Source organism: Hyla sarda, chromosome 6 (genome assembly GCF_029499605.1).
Source record: "Hyla sarda isolate aHylSar1 chromosome 6, aHylSar1.hap1, whole genome shotgun sequence".
NCBI lineage: Eukaryota > Metazoa > Chordata > Amphibia > Anura > Hylidae > Hyla > Hyla sarda.
In genome coordinates, this window is record NC_079194.1 from 295,130,783 (window position 1) to 295,149,215 (window position 18,433).

General features: G+C 47.4%; 1 protein-coding gene across 2 annotated transcripts in view; it reads left to right on the forward strand.

Moving 5' to 3' along the window:
- The window catches only part of GTF2H1 (general transcription factor IIH subunit 1), a 55,176-nt gene that overhangs the window by 1,289 nt on the left and 35,454 nt on the right, over positions 1-18,433 (forward strand). For both annotated transcript variants that reach the window (XM_056527830.1, XM_056527831.1), the window contains exon 2: positions 649-799. In XM_056527830.1, the coding sequence (XP_056383805.1) occupies positions 724-799 (76 nt within the window). In that variant the 5' untranslated portion in view covers positions 649-723. The remainder of the gene's footprint in view (positions 1-648; positions 800-18,433) is intronic.

The window sequence follows — 18,433 nt, forward strand, 5'->3', positions numbered from 1 at the left end:
ACAGACCCCAGACCAGATCCCCAATATACAGACCTAAGACCAGACCCCTCCAATATACAGACCCCAGACCAGATCCCTAAATACACAGACCCCCACACCAGATCCCCCAATATACAAACCCCAGACCAGACCCCTCCCAATAAACAGACCACAGACCCCGAACCAGACCACCCCCAATATACAGACCCCAGACCAGACCCCCAATATACAGACCCTAGATTAGACCCCCCCAATATACAGACCCCCAATATACAGACCCCAGACCCCCAATATACAGACCCTAGATTAGACCCCCAATATACAGACCCTAGTTTAGACCCCCCAATATACAGACCCCCAATATACAGACCCTAGATTAGACCCCCCAATATACAGACCCCAGACCAGACTCCCCAATATAGACCCCACACCAGACCCCCCAATATACAGACCACTTCCTAAACCATAACCCTGTATATTAAGACCCTCATATACGTTATCATTTTCTGTCTTGTTGACATTTTAAATATTTCTCATACTGTCCTGAGCAGTGGTGGATAGTACCGCGCCGTGGAATATGTGGGCGCCATATAAAGAATGTTTATCATTTTTATTATTCTGTTTGTGATCTTTGACTTTTTTTTTTCTTCATTTTAATAACTCGCACAGATGCAATAAGCCGCAATATGAAGCACCACCCCGGCCGAACCCCTGTCATATAGTCCATGAATTACAGACACCTCTATGGACATTTCATCATACGGCGGCCGAGCCCTGTTATCACAAGGGAGTCATGTGATGTCTGCAGATGGAAGTGCAGGTGAATGTGTGAGGACTATCTGTAGATCAGCACTATCATGCATACAAGGCGTGGAGAAATAGGTCGCTGTTCCTTTAAGACGCTCATCTTCCCCTCTCATAGTGGAGTCTGTGTACACGGCGCATAGCGAGGATCCTCAGACTGTTATTACTGTCAGAGCGGACGTGACCGTGTAGAAATGTCATTTCCTGACATCACTTACCGACACAGAGCAACTTATTGCATCATCCGCATCACTAGTATAGGCATTAAAGGGGTACTCCGGTAGAAAACCTTTTTTTTTTTTTATCAACTGGTGCCAGAAAGCTAAACAGATTTGTAAATTACTTCTATTAAAAAATCTTAATCCTTCCAGTACTTATTAGCTGCTGAATACTACAGAGGAAATTATTTTCTTTTTGGAACACAGAGCTCTCTGCTGACATCACGAGCACAGTGCTCTCTGCTGACATCTCTGTCCATTTTAGGAACTGTCCAGAGTAGGAGAAAATCCCCATAGCAAACATATGCTGCTCTGGTCAGTTCCTAAAATGGACAGAGATGTCAGCAGAGAGCACTGTGCTCGTGATGTCAGCAGAGAGCTCTGTGTTCCAAAAAGAAAATAATTTCCTCTGTAGTATTCAGCAGCTAATAAGCAGTGGAAGGATTAAAACATTTTACTAGAAGTAATTTACAAATCTGTTTACCTTTCTGGCACCAGTTGATTTAAAAAATAAAATGTTTTCCACCGGAGTACCCCTTTAACCCTGTGCTTCCCTACCAGTGTGCCTCCAGCTGTTGCAAAACTACAACTGCCAGCCATGCCTGGACAGCGAAGTTGTCGTTTTGCAACAGCTGGAGGCTCTCTGGTTGGGAAACACTGCCCTAGAGTGACAATAAGGAACACTCAAAGCATCCTCTCTCTGATCACCATGGTTTACACTTCAGCTTTGCTTCTTTAGATTGGCTGCTACATATAAGCGCAAGGTCAGTGCATGGAGAGATGATTTCTATTGCAAATAGGGAAACCCTAGAGCAGTGTTTTCCCAACCAGGGTGCCTCCAGCTGTTGCAAAACTACAACTCCCAGCATGCACGGACAGCCTTTGGCTGTCCGGGCATGCTGGGAGTTGTAGTTTTGCAACAGCTGGAGGCTCACTGGTTAAGAAACATTGTCAAAGAGGCTTAGGGACCCCTTTGGCTGTCCGGGCATGCTGGGAGTTGTAGTTTTGCAACAGCTGGAGGCTCACTGGTTAAGAAACATTGTCAAAGAGGCTTAGGGACCCCCATATGATCTGACAGGACATATGGACAGAGGATGTCTACATGATGCTGGGAGTTGTAGTTTTGCAACTGTTGGCCTTGCACCAGTGAACTAAATGAGGTATAAACTGATAAAATTGAAAAGCGACATAATTTCATAATGAATGTAATATATATATATATATATATATATATATATACACACACACACACACACACACACACTATATAAATATATATATATATAAGTATATGTATAGTGAACATCTGGACAGTAAATATTGTAAAAAAAATACACACACAATTGTATGTATGTATATATATATATATATATATATATATCAAATGAATTGTATAACAAAAAATAATTAGTTGTAAATTCCCCTCCTGTGCATTATATGACTTTATTACTCATTACGTTTCCTGTTCTTGCTAAAGATTTCCATCTCAGTAAACTCTCATCTCTGTATAATAGTGTCATAGAGAGACATTCCTGCCCGTATATCTTATATGAGTCACTGTGTACATATATTACTTATCCTGTACTGATCCTGAGTTATGTCCTGTATTATACTCCAGAGCTGTACTCACTATTCTGCTGGTGAGGTCACTGTGTACATACATTACATTACTTATTGTTACGCCGAGCGCTCCGGGTCCCCGCTCCTCCCCGGAGCGCTCGCTTCTCTCTCGCTACCGCAGCGCTCCGGGCAGCTCCACTGACCCGGTGCGCTGCGATACCGTCTCCAGCCGGGATGCGATTCGCGATGCGGGTAGCGCCCGCTCGCGATGCGCATCCCGGCTCCCGTACCTGACTCGCTCTCCGTCTGTCCTGTCCCGGCGCACGCGGCCCCGCTCCCTAGGGCGCGCGCGCGCCGGGTCTCTGCGATTTAAAGGGCCACTGCGCCGCTGATTGGCGCAGTGGTTCCAATTAGTGTGTTCACCTGTGCACTCCCTATTTATACCTCACTTCCCCTTCACTCCCTCGCCGGATCTTGTTGCCATTGTGCCAGTGAAAGCGTTTCCTTGTGTGTTCCTAGCCTGTGTTCCAGACCTCCTGCCGTTGCCCCTGACTACGATCCTTGCTGCCTGCCCCGACCTTCTGCTACGTCCGACCTTGCTTCTGTCTACTCCCTTGTACCGCGCCTATCTTCAGCAGTCAGAGAGGTTGAGCCGTTGCTAGTGGATACGACCTGGTCACTACCGCCGCAGCAAGACCATCCCGCTTTGCGGCGGGCTCTGGTGAAAACCAGTAGTGACTTAGAACCGATCCACTAGCACGGTCCACGCCAATCCCTCTCTGGCACAGAGGATCCATTACCTGCCAGCCGGCATCGTGACAGTAGATCCGGCCATGGATCCCGCTGAAGTTCCTCTGCCAGTTGTCGCCGACCTCACCACGGTGGTCGCCCAGCAGTCACAACAGATAGCGCAACAAGGCCAACAGCTGTCTCAACTGACCGTGATGCTACAGCAGCTACTACCACAGCTTCAGCAATCATCTCCTCCGCCAGCTCCTGCACCTCCTCCGCAGCGAGTGGCCGCTTCTGGTCTACGACTATCCTTGCCGGATAAATTTGATGGGGACTCTAAATTCTGCCGTGGCTTTCTTTCCCAATGTTCCCTGCACTTGGAGATGATGTCGGACCAGTTTCCTACTGAAAGGTCTAAGGTGGCTTTCGTAGTCAGCCTTTTGTCTGGAAAAGCTCTGTCATGGGCCACACCGCTCTGGGACCGCAATGACCCCGTCACTGCCTCTATACACTCCTTCTTCTCGGAAATTCGAAGTGTCTTTGAGGAACCTGCCCGAGCCTCTTCTGCTGAGACTGCCCTGTTGAACCTGGTCCAGGGTAATTCTTCCGTTGGCGAGTACGCCGTACAATTCCGTACTCTTGCTTCAGAATTATCCTGGAATAATGAGGCACTCTGCGCGACCTTTAAAAAAGGCCTATCCAGCAACATTAAAGATGTTCTGGCCGCACGAGAAATCCCTGCTAACCTACATGAACTCATCCATCTTGCCACTCGCATTGACATGCGTTTTTCCGAAAGGCGTCAGGAGCTCCGCCAGGATATGGACTTTGTTCGCACAAGGCGTTTTTTCTCCCCGGCTCCTCTCTCCTCTGGTCCCCTGCAATCCGTTCCTGTGCCTCCCGCCGTGGAGGCTATGCAGGTCGACCGGTCTCGCCTGACACCTCAAGAGAGGACACGACGCCGCATGGAGAATCTCTGCCTGTACTGTGCCAGTACCGAACACTTCCTGAAGGATTGTCCTATCCGTCCTCCCCGCCTGGAAAGACGTACGCTGACTCCGCACAAAGGTGAGACAGTCCTTGATGTCTACTCTGCTTCTCCACGTCTTACTGTGCCTGTGCGGATATCTGCCTCTGCCTTCTCCTTCTCTACTATGGCCTTCTTGGATTCCGGATCTGCAGGAAATTTTATTTTGGCCTCTCTCGTCAACAGGTTCAACATCCCAGTGACCAGTCTCGCCAGACCCCTCTACATCAATTGTGTAAACAATGAAAGATTGGACTGTACCATACGTCTCCGCACGGAGCCCCTTCTAATGTGCATCGGACCTCATCACGAGAAGATTGAATTTTTGGTCCTCCCCAATTGCACTTCCGAAATCCTCCTTGGACTACCCTGGCTTCAACTCCATTCCCCAACCCTGGATTGGTCCACTGGGGAGATCAAGAGTTGGGGGCCCTCTTGTTTCAAGGACTGCCTAAAACCGGTTCCCAGTACCCCTTGCCGTGACTCTGTGGTTCCCCCTGTAACCGGTCTCCCTAAGGCCTATATGGACTTTGCGGATGTTTTTTGCAAAAAACAAGCTGAGACTCTACCTCCTCACAGGCCTTATGATTGTCCTATTGACCTCCTCCCGGGCACTACTCCACCCCGGGGCAGAATCTATCCTCTGTCCGCCCCAGAGACGCTTGCTATGTCGGAGTACATCCAGGAAAATTAAAAAAAAAGGCTTTATCCGTAAATCCTCCTCTCCTGCCAGAGCCGGATTTTTCTTTGTGTCCAAAAAAGATGGCTCTCTACGTCCTTGCATTGACTACCGCGGTCTTAATAAAATCACGGTAAAGAACCGCTACCCCCTACCCCTCATCTCTGAACTCTTTGATCGCCTCCAAGGTGCCCACATCTTTACCAAACTGGACTTAAGAGGTGCTTATAATCTCATCCGCATCAGAGAGGGGGATGAGTGGAAAACGGCATTTAACACTAGAGATGGACACTTTGAGTATCTGGTCATGCCCTTTGGCCTGTGCAACGCCCCTGCCGTCTTCCAAGACTTTGTTAATGAAATTTTTCGTGATCTCTTATACTCCTGTGTTGTTGTATATCTGGACGATATCCTGATTTTTTCTGCCAATCTAGAAGAACACCGCCAGCATGTCCGTATGGTTCTTCAGAGACTTCGTGACAATCAACTTTATGCCAAGATAGAGAAATGTCTGTTTGAATGCCAATCTCTTCCTTTCCTAGGATACTTGGTCTCTGGCCAAGGACTACAAATGGATCCAGACAAACTCTCTGCCGTCTTAGATTGGCCACGCCCCTCCGGACTCCGTGCTATCCAACGTTTTTTGGGGTTCGCCAATTATTACAGGCAATTTATTCCACATTTTTCTACCGTTGTGGCCCCTATCGTGGCTTTAACCAAAAAAAATTCCAATCCCAAGTCTTGGCCTCCTCAAGCGGAAGACGCCTTTAAACGGCTCAAGTCTGCCTTTTCTTCGGCTCCTGTGCTCTCCAGACCTGACCCATCTAAACCCTTCCTATTGGAGGTTGATGCCTCCTCTGTAGGAGCTGGAGCGGTCCTTCTACAAAAAAATTCTTCCGGGCATGCTGTTACTTGTGGTTTTTTTTCTAGGACCTTCTCTCCGGCGGAGAGGAACTACTCCATCGGGGATCGAGAGCTTCTAGCCATTAAATTAGCACTTGAGGAATGGAGGCATCTGCTGGAGGGATCAAGATTTCCAGTTGTTATTTACACCGATCACAAGAACCTCTCCTATCTCCAGTCTGCCCAACGGCTGAATCCTCGCCAGGCCAGGTGGTCTCTGTTCTTTGCCCGATTTAATTTTGAAATTCACTTTCGGCCTGCCGATAAGAACATTAGGGCCGATGCTCTCTCTCGTTCCTCGGATGCCTCGGAAGTTGAACTCTCTCCGCAACACATCATTCCTCCTGACTGCCTGATTTCCACTTCTCCAGCCTCCATCAGGCAAACTCCTCCAGGGAGGACCTTCGTCACTCCACGCCAACGCCTCGGAATCCTCAAATGGGGTCACTCCTCCCATCTCGCAGGCCATGCGGGCATCAAGAAATCTGTGCAACTCATCTCTCGCTTCTATTGGTGGCCGACTCTGGAGACGGATGTCGTGGACTTTGTGCGAGCCTGCACTGTCTGTGCCCGGGATAAGACTCCTCGCCAGAAGCCCGCTGGTTTTCTTCATCCTCTGCCTGTCCCCGAACAGCCTTGGTCTCTGATTGGTATGGACTTTATTACAGACTTACCCCCATCCCGTGGCAACACTGTTGTTTGGGTGGTCGTTGATCGATTCTCCAAGATGGCACATTTCATCCCTCTTCCTGGTCTTCCTTCAGCGCCTCAGTTGGCTAAACAATTTTTTGTACACATTTTTCGTCTTCACGGGTTGCCCACACAGATAGTCTCGGATAGAGGCGTCCAATTCGTGTCAAAATTCTGGAGGGCTCTCTGTAAACAACTCAAGATTAAATTAAACTTTTCTTCTGCATATCATCCTCAATCCAATGGACAAGTAGAAAGAATTAACCAGGTCTTGGGTGATTATTTACGACATTTTGTTTCCTCCCGCCAGGATGATTGGGCAGATCTTCTACCATGGGCCGAATTCTCGTATAACTTTAGAGTCTCTGAATCTTCCTCCAAATCCCCATTTTTCGTGGTGTACGGCCGTCACCCTCTTCCCCCCCTCCCTACTCCCTTGCCCTCTGGTTTGCCCGCTGTAGATGAAGTGACTCGTGATCTTTCCACCATATGGAAAGAGACCCAAGATTCTTTTTTACAGGCTTCATCTCGCATGAAAAAGTTTGCCGATAAGAAAAGAAGAGCTCCCCCCATTTTTGCTCCCGGAGACAAGGTATGGCTCTCCGCTAAATATGTCCGCTTTCGTGTCCCCAGTTACAAACTGGGTCCACGCTATCTTGGTCCTTTCAAAGTCTTGTGCCAAATTAATCCTGTCTCTTACAAACTTCTTCTTCCTCCTTCTCTCCGTATTCCTAATGCCTTTCATGTCTCTCTTCTTAAACCACTCATCATCAACCGTTTCTCTCCCAAATTAGTTTCTCCCACTCCTGTCTCCGGTTCTTCTGACGTCTTCTCAGTGAAAGAGATACTGGCCTCCAAGACGGTCAGAGGAAAAAGGTTCTTTTTAGTGGATTGGGAGGGCTGTGGACCTGAAGAGAGATCCTGGGAACCTGAGGACAACATCCTAGACAAAAGTCTGCTCCTCAGGTTCTCAGGCTCTAAGAAGAGGGGGAGACCCAAGGGGGGGGGTACTGTTACGCCGAGCGCTCCGGGTCCCCGCTCCTCCCCGGAGCGCTCGCTTCTCTCTCGCTACCGCAGCGCTCCGGGCAGCTCCACTGACCCGGTGCGCTGCGATACCGTCTCCAGCCGGGATGCGATTCGCGATGCGGGTAGCGCCCGCTCGCGATGCGCATCCCGGCTCCCGTACCTGACTCGCTCTCCGTCTGTCCTGTCCCGGCGCGCGCGGCCCCGCTCCCTAGGGCGCGCGCGCGCCGGGTCTCTGCGATTTAAAGGGCCACTGCGCCGCTGATTGGCGCAGTGGTTCCAATTAGTGTGTTCACCTGTGCACTCCCTATTTATACCTCCCTTCACTCCCTCGCCGGATCTTGTTGCCATTGTGCCAGTGAAAGCGTTTCCTTGTGTGTTCCTAGCCTGTGTTCCAGACCTCCTGCCGTTGCCCCTGACTACGATCCTTGCTGCCTGCCCCGACCTTCTGCTACGTCCGACCTTGCTTCTGTCTACTCCCTTGTACCGCGCCTATCTTCAGCAGTCAGAGAGGTTGAGCCGTTGCTAGTGGATACGACCTGGTCACTACCGCCGCAGCAAGACCATCCCGCTTTGCGGCGGGCTCTGGTGAAAACCAGTAGTGACTTAGAACCGATCCACTAGCACGGTCCACGCCAATCCCTCTCTGGCACAGAGGATCCACTACCTGCCAGCCGGCATCGTGACACTTATCCTGTACTGATCCTGAGTTATATCCTGTATTATACCCCAGAGCTGTACTCACTATTCTGCTGGTGAGATCACTGTGTACATACATTACATTACTTATCCTGTACTGATCCTGAGTTATATCCTGTATTATACTCCAGAGCTGTACTCACTATTCTGCTGGTGAGGTCACTGTGTACATACATTACATTACTTATCCTGTACTGATCCTGAGTTATATCCTGTATTATACTCCAAAGCTGTACTCACTATTCTGCTGGTGAGGTCACTGTGTACATACATTACATTACTTATCCTGTACTGATCCTGAGTTATATCCTGTATTATACACCAGAGCTGTACTCACTATTCTGCTGGTGAGATCACTATGTACATACATTACATTACTTATCCTGTACTGATCCTGAGTTATATCCTGTATTATACTCCACAGCTGCACTCACTATTCTGCTGGTGGGGTCACTGTGTACATACATTACATATCCTGTACTGATCCCGAGTTATATCCTGTATTATACTCCAGAGCTGTACTCACTATTCTGCTGGTGAGGTCACTGTGTACATACATTACTTATCCTGTACTGATCCTGAGTTATATCCTGTATTATACTCCAGAGCTGCACTCACTATTCTGCTGGTGAGATCACTGTGTACATACATTACATTACTTATCCTGTACTGATCCTGAGTTATATCCTGTATTATACCCCAGAGCTGTACTCACTATTCTGCTGGTGGACACTTTATAATCATGGGCTCCGACATCTGGGACCCCCTAGTGATTGTAAGAATAAAGGGGATGCAGTGCTGTCTCATCTCTCCCATGTCCTTCTTGCACACCGGACATAGCGCTTTATCAGCTCTGTTTCATTCTCAGGATGGGTGTAGGCTATAGTCTTTCCGTTATAACAGAGAGGATACTCTACTGGTCAACTGGTGCCAGAAAGTTAAACAGATTTTTTAATTACTTCTATTTAAAAATCTTAATCCTTCCAGTACTTATCAGCTGATGTATGCTCCACAGGAAGTTCTTTTCTTTTTTAATTCTTTTTTTTCTGTCTGACCACAGTGCTCTCTGCTGACACCTCTGTCCATGTCAGGAACTGTCCAGAGCAGGAGAGGTTTGCCATGGGGATTTGCTCCTACTCTGGACAGTTCCTGAGACAGACAGGTGGCAGCAGAGAACACTGTGGTCAGACAGAAAGGAAATTCAAAAAGAAAAGAACTTCCTGTGGAGCACACAGCAACTGATAAGTACTGGAAGGATTAAGATTTTTTAATAGAAGTAATTTACAAATCTGTTTAACTTTCTGGCACCAGTTGATTTAAAAAAAATAAAAAAAAAGGTTTTCCAGTGGAGTACCCCTTTAATGTCATCTCTTTGAAGTGTCCAGAGCTGATAGAGACTGATGGGATGGAGCTGCATCTCCTAAAAGTGTCCAGCAATATTTTGCACTGCGGTTCCACTGACGATGCACTCTACGGTGTGCCCCCAGCTGTGCCTGCTCGTAGCGGCATGCCGCTACGAGCAGGGACAGCTGGGGGCACACCGTAGGGTGCATCGTCAGTGGATCCGCAGTGCAAAATACTGCTGATTCATCCCTGTGACCCTACCCTAAAGCTGGTCGTACACAGGCCCACTCAGTTAAAGGGGTACTCCACTGGAATTTGTTTTCTTTTTTTTTTAATCAACTGGTGCCAGAAAGTTAAACAGATTTGTAAATTACTTCTATTAAAAAAAATCGTAATCCTTCCACTACTTATCAGTTGCTGTTATGATCCACAGGAAGTTCTTTTCTTTTTGAATTTCCTTTTTGCCTGATCACAGTGCTCTCTGCTGACACCTCTGCCCATTTTAGGAACTGTCCAGAGCAGAATGGGGATTTTGCTCCTGCTCTGGAAAGTTCCTGACATGGACAGAGGTGTCAGCAGAGAGCATTGTGGTCTGGCAGAAAGGAAATTCAAAAAGAAAATAACTTCCTGTGGATCATAACAGCAACTGATAAGTACTGGAAGGATTTCGATTTTTTTTAATAGAAGTAATTTACAAATCTGTTTAACTTTCTGGCACCAGTTGATTTAAAAACATTTTTTTTTCCAGTGGTGTACCCCTTTAAGACAGATGTACACAGCTGCCAGACTGCTCCGTCCTCTCCGGACTGAAATCAAACAGCCCCTGGTTTATCTCTCTGACATCACCTGTCAGGGTAAAGTCGGGGAGACCCCCATATACCAGGGGCGTAGCTATAAGGAATGCAGAGGTAGCAGTCGCACTGGGACCCTGGAGACTTGGGAAAATTGGAAGCATAACTTAAAGGGGTACTCCGGTGGACAACAAATGTTTTTTAAATCAACTGGTGCCAGAAAGTTAAACAGATTTGTAAATTACTTCTATTTAAAATCTTAATTCTTCCAGTACTTATCAGAAGTCCTTTTCTTTTTGAATTTCCTTTCTGTCTGACCACAGTGCTCTCTGCTGACACCTCTGTCCTTGTCAGGAACTGTTCAGAGTAGGATCAAATCCCCATAGCAAACCTCTCCTGCTCCGGACAGTTCCTGACATGGACAGAAAGAAAACTTCCCGCGGAGCATACAGCAGCTGATAAGTACTGGAAGGATTAAGATTTTTAAATAGAAGTAATTTACCAATCTGTTTATCTTTCTGGCACCAGTTGACTTAAAAGAAATTGTTTTTCACTGGAGTACCCCTTTAAAGGAGGGCTCTGCCCCTAGACATCTTATCCCCTATCCAAAAGATAGGGGGTAAGATGTCTGATTGCGGGGGTCCAACCGCTGGGACCCCCATGATCTCTGTGCAGCACCCTTTAGTTTTTTTCTTAAAAAAAAGATGCCCCCGGACATAATTTTTTAAACCGTATACGGTTTTTAACCATATACAGGTTAAAACTTGTATTTTAGGTACAGTTTAGGCTGCATTTACACCTCGTTTTTACTGTACGGCTGGGGGAGGGGAAAACGGGGCGCTCCCGTACCCCAGCCGGACCAGCGCTGAAATCCATTTACTTTAATGAGCTGACTGGAGTATACTACGGTTTTACGTCCGGTCACAAAACCGGATACGGGTCAAAAATGAGCCGACCGGAGTCTCCGTTTGACTCCAGTCAGCTCATTAAAGTAAATAAATTTCAGCGCTGGTCCGGCTGGGGTGCGGGAGCGCCCCGTTTTCCCCTCCCCCAGCCGGATCCGGCACCCGTACAGTAAAAACGAGGTGTGAATGCAGCCTTAGTTCTGTTTTGAGGAATCAGTTTTTTATCAAAAACCTGATGCGGAAACTGTATTGCAAAAACGTGGTGTGAATGCCGCCGTACAGACACAGATTTATCAAAACCTGTCCAGAGGAAAAGTTGCCCATAGCAACCAATCAGATCGCTTCTTTCATTTTTAACAAGGAACGATCTGATTGGTTGCTATGGGCAACTGAGCAACTTTTCCTCTGGACAGGTTTTGATAAATCTCCCCCTATGGGGGAGATTTATCAAAACCTGTCCAGAGGAAAAGTTGCCCATAGCAACCAATCAGATCGCTACTTTCATTTTGCAAGGGCCTTGTTAAAAATGAAAGAAGCGATCTGATTGGTTGCTATGGGCAACTGGGCAACTTTTCCTCTGGACAGGTTTTGGTAAAAAGTCAAACTGCAGAATCTAAAGCTGTGTTTCCTAACCAGGGCGCCTCCAGCTGTTGCAAAACTTCAACTCCCAGCGTGTCCGGACAGAGATGAAGTTTTGCAACATCTTGAGGGCCACAGTTTGAGACCACTGTGCGAGAACCACCAAATTCCAACAAGGGTAGGGTAGAGCAGGTGTATGACGACACCATTTTTCATAACCTTTCCATATTCTGTGACTTATGGTGGTCCTGGGGACATGGGGCTCTATACTTATGGGGGATCTGTGTGTACGTATGGAGCTAATTTTTTCTTTTTTGGGTCATCCGCCCAATAATAAGCTAATGATGACATAACCTGAGGGCAATGATATTAGAGTATATAATGCAAATAATTGGACAGAGTTACCCCCATTCATAAACGTGAACCCCTTTCACCGTCCCCAGCCATATGCATAGATGTCAGTGCCGGTCACTGTGGGATCTGTAAAAGCAGACGATACAGGCGGTCAGCTATAAAAATACAAGCCACATGCCCAGAATTCCTTATGGACTGAAATGTGGACTCGGGCGCCCCTGCCAAGAAGAGTCTTATGTAACCTTCAAAATGACAGTGAAGGAGAACACATCACATGACCCCACTAACCCCGCATCGGGCCAGGGCTGTGGGGAGGTATTTATGCAGAGGTGGGGGCATTGCTGGGATCTAAGAAGATCAGGAGCCTGATGGATAATGTCCTTTAGTTCCCCCACTCAGTATTGATGCCCTTTTGTGCCCCCACTCAGTATTGAAGTCCTTTAGTGCCCCCACTCAGTATTGATGCCCTTTAGTGCCCCCACTCAGTATTGAAGTCCTTTAGTGCCCCCACTCAGTATTGATGCCCTTTTGTGCCCCCACTCAGTATTGAAGTCCTTTAGTGCCTCCACTCAGTATTGATGCTCTTTAGTGCCCCCACTCAGTATTGATGCCCTTTTGTGCCCCCACTCAGTATTGAAGTCCTTTAGTGCCTCCACTCAGTATTGATGCTCTTTAGTGCCCCCACTCAGTATTGATGCCCTTTAGTGCCCCCACTCAGTATTGATGCCCTTTAGTGCCCCCACTCAGTATTGATGTCCTTTAGTGCCCCCACTCAGTATTGATGTCCTTTAGTGCCCCCACTCAGTATTGATGTCCTTTAGTGCCCCCACTCAGTATTGATGCCTTTAGTGCCCCCACTCAGTATTGATGCCCTTTATTGCCCCCCATTCAGTATTGATGCCCTTTAGTGCCCCCACTCAGTATTGATGTCCTTTAGTGCCCCCACTCAGTATTGATGCTCTTTAGTGCCCCCACTCAGTATTGATGTCCTTTAGTTCCCCCACTCAGTATTGATGCCCTTTTGTGCCCCCACTCAGTATTGAAGTCCTTTAGTGCCCCCACTCAGTATTGATGCCCTTTAGTGCCCCCACTCAGTATTGATGTCCTTTAGTGCCCCCACTCAGTATTGATGTCCTTTAGTGCCCCCACTCAGTATTGATGTCCTTTAGTGCCCCCACTCAGTATTGATGCCTTTAGTGCCCCCACTCAGTATTGATGCCCTTTATTGCCCCCCATTCAGTATTGATGCCCTTTAGTGCCCCCACTCAGTATTGATGTCCTTTAGTGCCCCCACTCAGTATTGATGCTCTTTAGTGCCCCCACTCAGTATTGATGCTCTTTAGTGCCCCCACTCAGTATTGATGCTCTTTAGTGCCCCCATTCAGTATTGATGCTCTTTAGTGCCCCCACTCAGATTGATGCTCTTTAGTGCCTCCACTCAGTATTGATGCCTTTGAGTGCTCCCCACTCAGTATTGATGTTCTTTAGTGCCCCCACTCAGTATTGATGCTCTTTAGTGCCCCCACTCAGCATTGATGCTCTTTAGTGCCCCCACTCAGCATTGATGCCTTTGAGTGCCCCCACTCAGTATTGATGCTCTTTAGTGCCACCACTCAGTATTGATGCTCTTTAGTGCCCCCACTCAGTATTGATGCCCTTTAGTGCCCCCACTCAGTATTGATGCCCTTTAGTGCCCCCACTCAGTATTGATGCTCTTTAGTGCCCCCACTCAGTATTGATGCTCTTTAGTGCCTCCACTCAGTATTGATGCCCTTTAGTGCCCCACACTTAGTATTGATGCCCTTTAGTGCCCCACACTTAATATTGATACCTCCAGAGTGCTCCCATTAGGTAATGGCCCCTGGTTCCCTACATAAGTATTGAGGCTATTGTTCCAGTAAGCTTCTTTCTGCCATAAAGCCCAGATTGTGGAGGCTGCAGTGATGGTTCTGGACCTTCTGGAAGTTTCTTCCATCTGCACACAGGATCTTTGGGGCTCATCCACAGTGACCATTGGGTTCTCAGTCTCCTTTCTTACCAAGACCCTTATCCCCCCATTACTTAGTTTGTGGGGCGGCAGCTCTAGGAAGAGTCCTGGTTGTTCCTTCTTCTTCCATGTAAGAATTATGGAGGTCACTGAGCTCTTGGGAACCTTCAGTGCAGTAGAAATGTTTTGTCCCCTTCTCCAGATCTGGGCCTCCACACACTCCTGTCTCTGAGCTCTACAGGCAGTTATTTCCCCCCCCCCCCCCATAGTGTTTGCTCTGATATAAATTGTCAGCTGTAAGACCTTATATACACAGGGCTGTGTCTGAGCTCTACAGGCAGTTCTTACCTCCTCATAGTTTTTGCTCTGATATACCTTGTCAGCTGTGAAACCTTATATACACAGGGCTGTGTCTGAGCTCTACAGGCAGTTCTTTCCCCCTCATGACTTGGTGTTTGCTCTGATATACATTGTCAGCTGTGAGACCTTATATACACAGGGCTGTGTCTGAGCTCTACAGACAGTTCTTTCCACCTCATGGCTTGGTGTTTGCTCTGATATACATTGTCAGCTGTGAGATCTTATATACACAGGGCTGTGTCTGAGCTCTACAGGCAGTTCTTTCCTCCTCATGGCTTGGTGTTTGCTCTGATATACATTGTCAGCTGTGAGATCTTATATACACAGGGCTGTGTCTGAGCTCTACAGGCAGTTCTTTCCCTCCCATGGTGTTTGCTCTGATATACGTTGTCAGCTGTGAGACCTTATAGGCAGAGCTGTGTCTGAGCTCTACAGGCAGTTCTTCTCCCCCTCATGACTTGGTGTTTGCTCTGATATATAGACAGGGCTGTGTCTTGTCCAATCTGATGAATTTACCCCAGGTGACTCCAACCAAGGTGGAGAAACATCTCAGAGATGATCAAGAGAAATGGGAGGAGCCAGAGATGAATATCAGGTGTCATAACAAAGGGTGTGAATACTTATATCTATGAGAAATTGTAGTTTTTTTATTTTTAATAAATTTGAAATAATTTCTAACATTCTATTTTAACATTCTCACTGTGGGGTATTAAGTGTAGAATGATGGGATGGAAAGCTATTTTTTTTTTTAAGCGCAAGGACGTGGTAAAGTATGATTTAACTGTCCGGCAGGCAGGTGCAGAGAATATTTAGTGTGGGGACAGGGTGGGCAGGGGAGAGAAGATTTAGAGGGGAAAGAAGACATGGTAGTGCTGGAAGACAAACAGCCTATCACTGCTGGGGCTTCAGGAGACTGAGAAAGCTGGGTGGCACACAGTATGCATGCCACCCAGCTTTCCCAAAGAGCTCCAATGTGGCAGATGTTCTCCAATGTGAGGTTTTCTTTAGGAGGCTGGGAAAGCTGGGTGGCAGGCAGTACGCAGTGCAGGGCTCACAGTAAAATGTCTTTCTAACCCAGTGTTTCCCAACCAGGGGGCCTCCAGGTGTTGCAAAACTACAACTCCCAGCATGCCCGGACAGCCTTTGGCTGTCCGGGCATGCTGGGATTTGTAGTTTTGCAACATCTGGAGGCCCCCTGGTTGGGAAACACTGCTCTAACCAGACGAGTGCTGGATGTACCTGCACCTACTCCAGTCTTATGCCCTTCATGTTGTAGACAAGTTAATCCTCATCCATTATTCACTAAGCTGGGAAGACGCTCAATAGAGATTCAGGGAAGGAAACAGATGAAATATTTCTCAACACAAAGGGAACAACACTGCCACATCTGTTCACACAGGTCGTGCATGGTATTGCAGCTCAGTCACTATTCACTTCAATGAAGGTGAGTTGCAGTACCAGCAGTGGAGAACCTGCACTCACCGGGGGCTCACACCCTAAGCGCAGGTACTCCACTGCCAGAGGGCCCTGAACAGAGAGGGGACATGAGGTGAGTATAAATTGGTTTCCCCCCCCCCTTTTTTTTTTATCCTGGCATATTTTTTTTTGGGGGGGGGGGGGGGTTGAATAGCCACCTGGCTAGCTTACTAGCTACCTACATTGCTACCTACCTATCTAGTTACCTACATAGCTAACTACCTACATAGCTAACTACCTACATAGCTACTTATTTACCTACCGACTTACTTAGATAGCTACCTACCTGGCTACATGCCTAACTTCCTGACTATCTACACCTTCCTGGCTGTGGACCTACCTACTTACCTACCTGACTACCTACATAGCTACTTACCTACCTGGATACCTACTTAGCTAGCTGAATACCTTCCTGGCTAACTACCTACTTAAAAAGCTATCTACCTACTTACCTACCTGGCTACCTACATAGCTAGCTACCTGGCTACCCAACTGCCTACATAGCTACTTATCTAGCTACCTAACTACCTACATAGCTACTTACTTACCTGGCTACCTACAGAATTACCTAGATAGCTACCTACCTGGCTACATGCCTAACTACCTGACTATCTACACTTTCCTGGCTGTGTACCAACCTACTTACCTACCCGACTACCTACATAGCTACTTACCTACCTGGATACCTACTTAGCTAGCTGAATACCTTCCTGGCTATGTACCTACCTGGCTAACTACCTACTTAAAAAGCTATATACCTACTTACCTACCTACCTACATAGCTAGCTACCTGGCTACCCAAATGCCTACATAACTACCTACATAGCTACTTACTTACCTACCTGGCTACCTACAGAATTACATAGATAGCTACCTACCTGGCTTTCTACCTACCTACCTACCTGGCTATGTTCCTAGCTAACTACCTACCTGTCTGGCTTCTTTTATAGCTACCTACTTAGCTACCTACCTACTTAACTAGCTAACTTCCTGGCTATGTACCTACCAATGTTTTTGCCTACCTATCAAAGGATTTATTCACCTATTGGGGGGCTACTTACTGGAAGCCATACCTGCCTATAGGGGGGACTCCCTAATAAGGGACATATCTAACTACTGTGGGACAAACCTACCTAATGGGGAAGTACCTGCCAACTGTGGGGTATTTGCCTACCTAATGGGGGACCTACTAACCTACACACTTACTGTGCAGGACACCAATAGGGGCATTATTACAGTATTTCGGTAGAGCCTGCTGCAAGATCACATTCAGCTGGTGGTACTCCGCTGGCTGAATGTCCGCAGTGTGAACGAGCCTTATGGATTTGAGGCTCCAGATTATCTGCATAGACAGCTGCAGTGTTCTGTGTGTACCACACTGTGCCGTACTGTACTACAACCCCCAGCAAACCCCTATAAAATAATCCCACCTCCCACAGCCGGAGGACAACACATGAACGTCTGTGTCCTCTGCCCTTACAGTATCGGAGATGGAATCCTCTGGAACTCAACAAAGATTTTACCACGAACTTTGCACCATCCCAACTTCTAACTCCGAACAACAAACTCAAAGGTCGCTGTCTACCCGGGCGCTGCGCCAAAACCTGCTGCGTATAGCACCAACGTTGTGTATAATATACTCAGAATAGGAATTTATAAAATGAGAGATTATTGTTTATTTTTGTTAGTTTTTTAGTAATTTTTTTGTTTGTCAATTGGCTAAATCCGAAATAAGATAAGATGTCGGCCATTAGCAGCGAGATGCATTGCTGAATCTCTAGATCTTATAAGAAACAGTAGGTAGTCTGCAGCAGATGTTGAAAAACTACAACTCCCAGCAGGACGTTGGCTGTCCGGGCATGCTGGAAGTTGTAGTTTTGTAACAGCTGCAGGCACCCTGGTTGGGAAACACTGCTGGGAGTTGTAGTTCTGCAACAGCTGCAGGCACCCTGGTTGGGAAACACTGCTGGGAGCTGTAGTTTTGCAACAGCTGCAGGCACCCTGGTTGGGAAACACTGCTGGGAGTTGTAGTTTTGCAACAGCTGGAGGTACCCTGGTTGGGAAACACTGCTAGGAGTTGTCGTTTGGCAACAGCTGGAGGTACCCTGGTTGGGAACACTGCTGGGAGTTGTCATTTTGCAACAGCTGGAGGCTTCCCGGTTGGGAAACACTGTTGGGAGTTGTAGTTTTGCAACAGCTGGAGGCACCACGGTTGAGAAACACTGCTGGGAGTTGTAGTTTTGCTACAGCTGGAGGTACCCTGGTTGGGAAACACTGGTAGGAGTTGTCGTTTTGCAACAGCTGGAGGTACCCTTATTGGAAA